Source organism: Rana temporaria, chromosome 10 (genome assembly GCF_905171775.1).
Source record: "Rana temporaria chromosome 10, aRanTem1.1, whole genome shotgun sequence".
Taxonomy (NCBI): domain Eukaryota; kingdom Metazoa; phylum Chordata; class Amphibia; order Anura; family Ranidae; genus Rana; species Rana temporaria.
In genome coordinates, this window is record NC_053498.1 from 108,116,479 (window position 1) to 108,128,673 (window position 12,195).

The window sequence follows — 12,195 nt, forward strand, 5'->3', positions numbered from 1 at the left end:
TGCGTTCTCTGAATGCAATTTTTTTCTGCTTTCTGTACCATCTCATTTGCAGTACATGTAGCTTTTTATTAATCATGTTTTTGGAAGCAGAATGTTTAAATGCCGGCTTTTCCTCGATTCCAGGTGGTCTTCAGGTAATGGCAGCACTTGTGCCTTATCGTTGATGTTCACAGCAGGGCTGGCTGAGATGGAATATGTCTTTTGTTTTGTAATCTACCTTGTATTCCTGATGTATTCCTAGTCAGTCACGCCACAGTCTAGGTGGTTTCGATTGTATCTGTCCTTTCCCCGGGGTGTCTGAATAGAAGGTGCAGTGGAAATTAGTGTTCTTTCACTGGAAAATGTCCCAGAATATTGCTGTGGCCATCGATTCTGCCCACCAGTTCTACCCGCCGTCTGTTTTTGACGGAGGGCTCTTGCTCACCCTATTTACTTGCTCATCCCGCTTGATAAAACGTCTGGGGCTGAAGAGGGAGGGAGAGATCTTGACGTGCAGCCTGATCTGTATCTGGAACATTTTATACAGAGACGTTGTACAGATGGGAAGAGAGCTTTGCTGAAATCCCAAAGCCAGGCGTTTTTTTGGATGGATGCCTGCCCAAAACAGCAGAGCTTAACACCAGGCTTGTTCAGGGAAGGCTAAATTGATTTACTTGTAATTTCATAGATATGGCACATTGAGTTCAGTGACCAGATCTGCGACACTTACAACGCCCTGAAGTCACCGTTTTCCTCTCTCTTCCAGAACAGCAGGAAAATTATAGGTGTTGGGACATTATTTTTTGCTGTGTTTAGATGAAGCCGTATTGCTGTACCAATTATAGATCTTACTGGGATTCCTCAAAATATACACTGTGTTCTTGGGAAGGAAGATGAGGCAATGCTGTTATTGTCTAACTATATACAGTGCAAGGCGAACTTTCATATGTAAAAAATGGCAAAACATTTTGTTTCTGCTGGCCTTTAAATTTAACTATTACTAGATATTTGTGTGGCACAGGATAGGAGCAGACTGTAAATGAAGTTTAATGTTCTCTTATGGCTATGCCCTATTTCACGTCCCATCATGCCTCTGGGAGTCATGCTTGTGGCTGTCAGTTTTGCTATGCCTCATGGAACTTGTAGTACTGCAACAGCTGGAGGTCCACTAATTTGCATATACCTGCCCTATTTGCTTGTCTAGTGCTGCAGAAGGGTTATTTTAATTCTCCCATGCTTTTTTGTTACCTGAGTGATGGGATTTTTTCCATTGAAGTACATGTAAACCCTAACTGAATGGCACCGACTTTAATGCTATGTAATATGGAAGTATAAAGCTGGCTATATACAGATTGAGTTTTCTTGGTGACCCTGTTGGCATCACTAGCTGGTACTACAGGTGTGTCCATCCTTGTGGTTTAGTGTGAATCAAGTGTTTTCTATAATTCATCCCTCAAGGCTGAATGCGCAATTATGTGTATGGTCAGCTTAGGCCTCATACACACTGGACGTTTTTACAGCTGCTGTTTTTGGCTTCAGGCTTTTTTTTTCTACAGCCAGTAAACTCCCAGGTTATGCCAGCTCTGACTCTGAGAAAAGCTTAAAAACGCTGAAAAACTTGGCTATTCAATGTTTTTTTAACCACTAAGTTTTTGTGGGAGTGTAGTTTTGCTTAAAAAAAAAAAGTTGCAAAATCCAAACTACAGCTAACCTTACTGGCAGTTTTATAACGTCCAGTGTGCATGAGGCCTTACAGGTAATTAATACCTCTCAAATAGAACATATGTCCCTGCCAGCCAAGTATGAAGCCACCTTGTTCGGCTACTATCTTTAGGCTGCATTCACACTACAGTGTTTTGAATCGCGGGCAGATTTGCAGCGAATCTGCCCGCGATTTGACCGCACCCATGTGTGAAAGACAAATTGCGGGACTTGCATTTGAGATGCCATTTGAGTGACACCTCTAATATCGGTGTAGGTCTACCACGTGAGAATTTGCAATGCGCCATGTGAATTATCAAGCGACAATCGCGGAAGACCCGCACCTCGATGTTGAGATGTCATCCAAATGAATAGCATCTCAAATGCAAGTCCTACGATTTGTCAGTCACATATTGGCGCTGGCAGATTTACGGCAAATCTGCCTGCGATATCAAACACAGTAGTGTGAATGCAGCCTTAGGCAGCACCACTTGCTGTGCTGAAATTCTGGTGTATGTGTGCGCGCGTGTGCGGCTTTGGGTTTGGCTTATCACTGATACAAAGTTAAGGCCCGTGCACACGATCAGAAAATAATATGAAAAATACCGCGTTCGACGTGATCGTACATTTAATAGGATTGTTGGTACAGAGCTTTTGAGAGCCGAACACAACAGTTTATTTAAAGTCATCCGATTGGACAAACGCAAAAAAAAATTCCCGTACTATATCAGATCTTACGATTTTTGTTTTGTTTTACGAGAATTTTGGTGACTTTACTAACTTGTGACTAGCATGCAAAAAAACGGCGATCATTTGTCCAATGATCTCATAGTGTGTACGGGGCATTATAATTTTGCAGTCTGAATACTTGGGCTGAGAAGACTGAAGGATGCTTCCGCTTTCCTGCATCATTACTTTCTAGGCTAAATCACATGACCGGAGCTCAAGGACAGCTCTTTACTGATCAAATGAAGCATTAAAAAAAAAATAATAGTACTGTTGCTGTATATTATTATGACTTGTCAAATGTATTCAGACTTGTTAAATTACGGTAAGGTCCACTTTGATTAAACTGTACCTAGACTGCCTGTCCACCTGACACTTTGCCACCTCCCCATGGCCAGCCATGAAGAGATCGCTCAGAGCCGGTTCACACAGGGATGACCTGTCGGGCGACTCAGCCGCCTGACAAGTCGCGGTCCGCAGTAGTCAATGGAACCGTTCTAATAGGAGCCACGCAAGTCGCGCCGACTTAGAAAAAGGTTCCCGTACGACTTTGGGGGCGACTTGCATTGACTTCAATACAGAAGTCATTTTACAAGTTTCCTCTCAAATCGCCTTGAGATCGCCTTGCCGAGTCGCCCCCAAAATCATGCTGTTGTTTTTTTCTTCTGCCTGTTAAAGGTGTTCAATGAGTGGCAGGGCCCAGTGCAATACTTGTCTGCCAGTTCTACATACATGGTAGTTTTACCCCCTCTGCTCCTCGGTTGCAGAGAAGAGGATCAGGTCCGCTTGTAGGGACAATGGCCAACAAGTGACTGACTGCCTACGGCCCATGTTACGGTCTCCTGGGGGATCCCAAATGGCTCGATGATTACAAGCATAATTGGTAAAGTGCGCCATTGCTTGTAAAATCAAACCTTGTGTAGCAAATGTGAGGTTATCTAAATTCTTCAGGCCACTCCTGGTAAAGGATTTCCCTCGCCTCTTCACCAGCACACCCTCCTACCTGTACCTACATGTTTACTGGTAAATCCTATACTCTTATATTGATATTGTCATGGCAGTGAAAATTCTATTTAATTCAGTTTACAAAAATAGATCTGGGAAGCTTTGTAAATAAACAAGCCGTACTGATATTGGAGGCATTATAGAGGAAGGAGTTTGGTGGCATCGCCTCCTCCTCCTCTGTATTTTGCCTGCATAGTGTTTTTGTTTGCTGGCAGGAGAGTTGATACATTGCAGGGCACACAGCACAGATGACAGCGGTTAACAATTTTATCTCCCCTATGAGGACAATAGGAAGGGAAGTCGGGCTCAGGCACCATTCGCTGTTCAGGCTCTGTTAGCTGACATTGTGGGAGAACAAAGTGTTCAGGGTCTGCTGGAGATATGAATCTGTGAAAGCAATAAAGGATTAATTCACACAGCATTTCCTCTAGGATCACGGAGGTTTAATCCTAATAAGGTGCTTAATACTAGATCCTGTGTCTGCTTAATGATTGTGCTCTTTTCCCATCACAGGCCCTGCAGCTCCTCTCTGCGGCTCTGCTGGGGCTGCTCCAGCTTGTGGGGTGTTAGGAAATATAAATAGATGTATTGTTCAGGATGTCACTCGGTCTGATCCGTTCATCATCTTCAAAACATGCCAGGACTAGAAGGGGAGGGGGGATTGTAATCTGATCAGATTGAGGGGCTCTGATTCGATGGATACAGTGTTTTTGTCAGCTTGTTGCTGATAGGTTACCTATATGGATGTTTGGTGTGAAGAGAGGGGGGAGGGGCGAATAAAAAGCCAAGCTTCCCATGAAAGATAAGGGAGGTCTGTGTGTCTGTTTAGCTTCATTGACTTTCAACAGGAAGGCAGGAGAGGAAGCTGTGTTTTGTATTAGAAGTGAAAATATCATTGCAAATGTTTGCGTTACGATTTGCAGTCAGGAAAAGGCCTGTCGTTTGGCTGCCAATTGACATTTTGCTTGGTTTACATTACAATCAAAGCCATATCACCTTGAAGCAGGCCATTCTCCAAGAGCTGTTAGGGTTTTGATTGCTTGCATTATACCTGGAAGGCTTCTCTTGTCATTGTACTTCTTGTCAAAGAATAGTCCTGGACGACGAGAAACGTTATTTATTTTTTCCTCTGCTGCAACACACACAGTGGCAATGAGATCTTTGATACCGTCTGTTTTCTGTTTAGGGAGTAACTGCTTTTTTATAATCTGTTTCTTTGTTTTCTGTTTGAAAATAATGGACCTTTGATGCCTAAAAAAAAAAATGCGTGCCTGACGTCAATAAGCAATAAATATTGTAAAATAGATTGGCAGAATACTTGATTTGTAACAGTGGGCCTCTTACATGCAGTGCTTTCAAGTGACTCCTATCCCAAAAAAATAAAAGAAGCTCCATACGTAAGACTTTATTTTTACTCTTGTCTCTCTGGAGGACAGAGTCCAAACTTTGGTCTCTTGCAGAGCTGTGGCCTCCAGTAAGATCTATAGCATCTGGAACTTAGAGGTGTATCTAACGCCTGTGCCTCCTGTTGTGCTTTTTGTCCAACCCTGGCTCCTATATTTCTACAGACCTCAGAGGTGTAGGAGCCAGCAGTGGAATCTCAGAACACAGCGGTATCTTAAGCATTTTGCTGTAGATAAAGATGGAACCTTACACCCAGGTGGCAGAAAGAGTCGTCTTTTTGCTGAGGGCTTTGTTGTAAATTTGGGGATGGTGACAGTCGCTTTAGAGAAGGTGTCCAAATTACCGTTTTTCCACTACAATTTTATTGCATTTCTGCTTTCATTACTGGATTTTATCATTGTGTCTGAAGGAATATTTGTTTTAAGTATTGTGGAAGAATAAAAGGGAAGGTTTGGTTGTCAAGGGCATTTCCAATGATTTTTGTCTGCGCGCTTTTTGTTTTTTTACAGAAAACGGCTTTTCTTTTAATTGAGCGGTTTATAGGTAGCACATATAGGTAGCACAATCAAAAATGTTTTCCAGTATGGGAGGGCAATAATATACCCCACTGCATTTTGGCATGTTTGTGCCCCCTCAGTAGGATAGAATGGAGCAGCGTTTTGTGCGTTGAATTGGGCTACATTTGCACAAGCGACCGAACGCCGGTGGGAATGACAGTGGCAGCAACATTTTAGGCGGTCAGCCACAGATGGCTGCTCACAGGTGGAAGAAATCAATGATTCCTGCCGCTGTCATTCGCACCAGGCTAGTGGCCAGTGGGAATGTAGCCTTTGGGCCCTTTCACACGGGCGGATCAGTAATGATCTGCCTCTATGTGTCCGCTTTGCTCAGCGGGGATCCTCCGCAAAATCCCAGCTGAGCCGTCGGCTGACAGGGCGGTCCCCGCACACTGTGCAGGGACCTTCCTATCTTTCCTCCGCTCTCCCTTATGGGGGATCGGATGAACATGGACCGTATGTCCGTGTTCATCCGATCCGCCAGACGGAAGAAAAATAGGATTTTCTTCCGCTCGAAAAATCGGATCATTGTGGAGGCGGGTGATTACGGGTGTCAGCGGATGGTCATCCACTGACACCCGCAATCACATAAGGACCAATGTATGTCCCGTTTTCATCCGCAACGGATGGATGAAAATGCGAACATACGGTCCGCACATGTGAAAGGGGCCTTAATGTTTGTGTACCCAGTTTGAGGTTCTGTAAGGACTTTGTATGTACTTTTGATGACAGTTTCTAAAATGCCTGGCAAGTTCAGCAACATATCTAGTGAAAAATGAACATTATACTTTTGCTGCGATAATCTGTTTAACTGGCAGTGTGATGGTCTTCCTCCTGACCTTAAAGGGGCTGTAAAGGTATCTTTTTTTTTTTTTTTTTTTTTTTTTTTTTTTATAAATATGTTCCTTTAGTGCAGGGGTCTTGAATTAAAATTCAAGGAGGTCCGGTCACTAAAATTTTCTTTGGGCCGAGGTCCGAATCTCAAGTCCCAATTTGTCCCCATCACAGTGGATCTTTACATCAGGTGTCGCTATCACAGCACCCCTTTACAACAGGTGTCCCTATCACAGCGCCCCTTTAAATCAGGTGTTCCCATTACAGTGCCCCTTTACAACAGGTGTCCCTATCACAGCGCCCCTTTAAATCAGGTGTTCCCATTACAGTGCCCCTTTACAACAGGTGTCCCTATCACAGCGCCCCTTTAAATCAGGTGTTCCCATTACAGTGCCCCTTTACAACAGGTGTCCCTATCACAGCGCCCCTTTAAATCAGGTGTTCCCATTACAGTGCCCCTTTACAACAGGTGTCCCTATCACAGCGCCCCTTTAAATCAGGTGTTCCCATTACAGTGCCCCTTTACAACAGGTGTCCCTATCACAGCGCCCCTTTAAATCAGGTGTTCCTATTACAGTGCCCCTTTACAACAGGTGTCCCTATCACAGCGCCCCTTTAAATCAGGTGTTCCCATTACAGTGCCCCTTTACAACAGGTGTCCCTATCACAGCGCCCCTTTAAATCAGGTGTTCCCATTTCAGTGCCCCTTTACAACAGGTGTCCCTATCACAGCGCCCCTTTAAATCAGGTGTTCCCATTACAGTGCCCCTTTACAACAGGTGTCCCTATCACAGCGCCCCTTTAAATCAGGTGTTCCCATTACAGTGCCCCTTTACAACAGGTGTCCCTATCACAGCACCCCTTTAAATCAGGTGTCCCCATGACAGCGCCCCTTTACATCAGGGGTCCCCATCACAGCGCTCCTTTACATCAGGTGTCCCCATCAGAGTCCCCCTTAACATAAAATGTGCCCATCAGCATGCCCCTTAACATAAAATAAGGGTCACGCTGATGGGCACATTTTATGTTAAGGGACACTCTGATGGGCAAATTTTATGTTAAGGGGCACCCTTATGGGCACATTTTATATTAAGGGGCACTCTGCTGGGCACAACAGAACGTGTCCCTTAACATAAAATTTGCCCATCAGAGTGCCCCTTAACATAAAATTTGCCCATGAGAGTGCCCCTTAACATAAAATATGTCCAACAGCATGCCCCTTGACATAAAATGTGCCCATGGGCACATTTTATATTGAGGGACACTCTGATGGGCACATTTTATGTTAAGGGACACCCTGAAAGGGGAAAAATGTATATTAAGGGGCACTCTGATGGGCACAACAAAACATGGCCCTTAACATAAAATCGGCCATTTAGAGTGCCCTTTAATACAAAATGTGCCCATCAGTGTTGCTCTTAAAATAAAATATGCCCATCAGAGTGCCCCTTAACAAAAAATGTCCCCATCAGCAATGTCCCTTAACATAAAATAAGGGTCAGGCTGATGGGCACCTTTTATGTTAATGGGCACTCTGATGGACACATTTTATTTTAAGGGGCACGCTGATGGGTATATTTTTAATGTGTACACAGATGGGCATATTTTATGTTAAGGGGCACTCTGATGGGCACAACAAAATGTGTCCATCAGTGTGCCCCTTAACAAAATATGCCCATCAGTGTGCAGATTAAAAATATACCCATCAGAGTGCCCCTTAAAATAAAATTCGTCCATCAGAGTGCCCCTTAACATAAAAAAGGTGCCCAATAGCGTGACCTTTAAACATATGACCAGCAGTGATCACTAAGAAACATGTCACATACCTTGAATGCAATGCTGCGAGATAAGGAGCCCGGGACCGCGAGTAGCAAGGGGGCAGGGCGCGCATGTGACAACGTGCTCATACTCGTAAGGAGAGCCAGGAGTGGACCCGCGAGCAGCAGGGGGCGGGGCGCGCATGTGACGTCAAGCCCCTACTCGCGGTCCGTGAGTGCAAGCTGGTCAACTCCGAGACCTGCGGTGCGCTCACAGCGTCACTGGTTGCTGGGGAAACCCGCGGCCCCAGCAAACCAACGCTGACAGTAAAATTATACTGGCGGCATTGCGGTCCGGGCAGAAGCATCACTCGGGCCGGACTCGGACCGCGGGCCGCCATTTAGTGACGGCTGCTTTAGTGCATTGTTGGTTCACTAACCTTTTGCTTAGATTTCCCCTCTAAATGTTTTTTTTTTGTTTTGTCTGAATTTCTCACTTCCGGTTTCTCCTCGGTAAGCTTGCTCCCATCATCTGACTGGGGGTTAGTCAGCTAGAACCGCTTACTGAGGAGGAACAGGAAGTGAGAAATTCAGACACAGAAAAAAACATTTAGAAGGGAAATCGAAAGAAAAGGTAAGTGAACCAACAATGCACTAGCTTAAAGGAACCTATTTAGAAAATGAAAACAAACCTTTACAACCCCTTTAAAGCTGAACTTCAGTGATTTTTTTCATCTTTCTATCTGTAAATCTTCTGCCCTTGTTTTAACTTTGGATAGTAAAACATTTTTTTTCTGCCAGTAAATACCTTATACAGCCCACTTCCTGTTGTCTGTAAAAAAAAAAAAGCCTAGGCGTATGACATCAAGCACAGCTCACTTTCTGCCAAGAGAGGGGGGGGGGGGGGGAGAGTCATAAGAGGGCCAATGAGAGCTGCAGAGCTGGAGGTGTGCCTCTGTGTAAATCCAAGAAGAGAACAGGCCACGCAACTTCGGCTGCCCACAATTAAAATGATTGCAGTCAGACTCAGTGGAGGGAGATTTCTGCAGCACAGTATTTATAAAATATGCAAAGTGGTTGGAGGGAAGCTTCAGAATTGTTTTTTTATTACAAATTATGTGAGCGGACTGTAGTTCCTCTTTAAGGTAGAGAGTAAAAAGCATTTTCTCTGCTCAGTCAAGGCTATTTGACTAGGATACATGTGTAAAGTGATATTATGTAACCTGAAGAATGTTCTGTATTAATGTGTTGCTATAAGTAAAGGGCTTGTTTACAAGGTATTTATTTCTTTCTTTTCCTCTTATGTTTGTGCAGAGCTTTCTGAAGCGCTGGGGTTGTTGGAGTGGTCCAATTTTTCCTGGAATTGCGTGATAAATTCAGAAGACTGAAGCCCAGGCTCACGGTCTACCTTTCACGGAGGCCCAGCCGTGAGAGGACAGAAGAAGGCACGTGGCGAATCATGACGGCCGACAAAGAAAAAGACAAAGACAAGGATCGGGACCGGGATCGGGAGAGAGAGAAACGCGAAAAAACACGTGACGGCGAGAACGCTCGCCCGCGCCGGAGCTGCACTCTGGAAGGCGGGGCCAAAAACTACGCTGAGAGTGACCACAGTGAGGACGAGGACAATGAAAATGGCGGCACGACAGCAGAGGAGGCTTCCAAAAAGAATAAGAAAAAGCTGCCAAAGAAAAAGTCCCGCTATGAAAGGGCCACCAATGGGGAAATCACGTCTTTTATCACTGAAGATGACGTGGTGTATAAGCCAGGAGGTAAGAGGCTTGCAATCTGCACTCTGGGGATGGTAGCAATAAAGTTGTTTGTTGTATGTGTTATAATGAAAATACTACCTTCAGGAATACGAAGGCATTAGTGAGTCACTACAGAACATAATTGCACAGCTTGTAATGACAGCTCTTTATTGGATTTCTAAACCGTGCTTTATGGAAATGTTTACAAATTGCCAAGCGTGCTAGCAAAAATGTGGAAAAAATATATTTACAGGTTTTTATTTTTTTTGCTAAATTGCTAAGAAAACTCACAGGCTTGTATTAAGATGGAGAAATTGACAGGGAACACAGGAAACTGATCAGCCCTATTTAAGAAGGAGGTTTAGGTAGCTGGTGGATCTTTTGCCAGCTTAACCACTTAAGCCCCGGACCAAAATGCAGCTAAAGGCCCAGGCCAGGTTTTGCGATTCGGCACTGCGTCGCTTTAACTGACAATTGCGCGGTCGTGCGATGTGGCTCCCAAACAAAATTGGCATCCTTTTTTTGTCCACAAATAGAGCTTTCTTTTGGTGGTATTTGATCACCTCTACGGTTTTTATTTTTTGCGCTATAAACAAAAATAGAGCGACAGTTTTGAAAAAAAAAAAATCAATATTTCTTACTTTTTTTTCTATACTAAATATCCCCCAAAAATATATAAAAACACTTTTTTTCCCCTCAGTTTAGGCCGATACGTATTCGTCTACATATTTTTGGTAAAAAATATCGCAATAAGCGTTTATCGATTGGTTTGCGCAAAATTGATAGCGTTTACAAAATAGGGGATAGTTTTATTGCATTTTTATAATTTTTTTTTTTTTTACTACTAATGGCGGCGATCAGCGATTTTTTTCGTGACTGCGACATTATGGCGGACACTTCGGACAATTTTGACACATTTTTGGGACCATTGTCATTTTCACAGCAAAAAATGCATTTAAATTGCATTGTTTATTGTGAAAATGACAGTTGCAGTTTGGGAGTTAACCACAGGGGGCGCTGAAGGAGTAATGTTTCACCTAGTGTGTGTTTACAACTGCAGGGGGGTGTGGCTGTAGGTCTGACGTCATCGATTGTGTCTCCCTATAAAAGGGATCACACGATCGATGACAGAGCCACAGTGAAGAACGGGGAAGCCGTGTTTACATACGACTCTCCCTGTTCTTCAGCTCCGGGGAGCGATCGCGAGGGGGTGGCTGGAAACGAATAGCCGCCCCCTCATCCGGGGGGGGGGGGGGGTCCCGATCGGACCCCCGACCCACGTCTAGGCAGGGACGTACGGGCACGTCGTTCTGCCTGTCCGTGCCATTCTGCCGATGTATATGTACATGCGGCGGTCGTTAAGTGGTTAAAGTAGATGTAAAGTTGTTTTTGTGCTAAAGCACTGTGTACCATACATCTTACCAGTTAAAATATAAAAAAATAGGTTTTCATTTTTTGTTCATCCTTTATAAAGTCCCAGTGCTGCTGATCTTCTATGGCCGATTTGTCACCACTCCTGCACTTAATTTCTCAGGACGATATTTCCTCATAGTGACAGCAGTGGAACAGGCCCATGCGGTGGGTGTCAAGACTCCACTGAGTGAGCTTATGACCAGGTGACCACAATGGAGAACAGCTAGGGGACAGATACATGTAGAGTGTTGTAATTCTAGAATAGGAAGTGCCCAAACCAGGACCTTCATGGTAGGATTGGCAGGTATTGGTTCAATAAAAGCTGTATATTTTAAAATTAAATTTATTTTATTTTTTTGCTACCTGGCTCTTGGTATTTGTATGGCTTTGTTGTAGAGCGCATGAGCCAGTGTATCTAGTATAGTTTCCAGCAGGCATGTCCATAAAGCCAGGGAACATGAAATTCCATTGGTAACAATAAAAAAGGATCCCAAGAAAGCACCAGCTGCTTATTTTGTTAGTTGGATCCTTACTAGGGATGAGCTCCAGCGTGTTTGCATGGTACACCTGCAGAGCCCGCCAGGAAGTCGGCACGGCGCTGTGCTAAGCACAGGCAGGGAGACATTGTCCCGATGCTCGGCTGCAGTGATCGGGAAACGTCTCCCTGCCTGTGATTAGCACAGCGCCGTGCCGACTTCCTGGCGGGCTCTGCAGGTGTACCATGCGAACACGCTGGAGCTCATCCTTAATCCTTAACTTGAATCCTGGTCTTGGGTTTTGTTCTACCAAACTCTGCATAATATGTGTCTGGCTGGTTGGATATAATCTGATGGGATTTTTGTTTAGCTAGTCTCTCACAATTGTTGGTAATATTTGTATAGCAGAGCGAATAATATCTTTCTGTGTTTGACCAGCTTTATTTTGCAATAAAGTTTTTATTTGGGTAAAAAGGAGACCTGTAGTGGGAGAAGCACAGAGGCTGCCATTGCTGATTGCTCCTTATAAAAAAAAAAAGCGCTGGTTACTTACACCTGTCATGTTGATCATCTGGCTTCGCTACTTTGGGAT

The 12,195-nt window shown here is 44.3% G+C and overlaps 1 protein-coding gene across 2 annotated transcripts in view; it reads left to right on the forward strand.

Moving 5' to 3' along the window:
- RERE (arginine-glutamic acid dipeptide repeats) overlaps window positions 1–12,195 on the forward strand; it is a 450,961-nt gene that overhangs the window by 216,093 nt on the left and 222,673 nt on the right. For both annotated transcript variants that reach the window (XM_040325943.1, XM_040325944.1), the window contains exon 2: window positions 9,278–9,735. In XM_040325943.1, coding sequence (XP_040181877.1) covers window positions 9,423–9,735 — 313 coding nt within the window. In that variant the 5' untranslated portion in view covers window positions 9,278–9,422. The remainder of the gene's footprint in view (window positions 1–9,277; window positions 9,736–12,195) is intronic.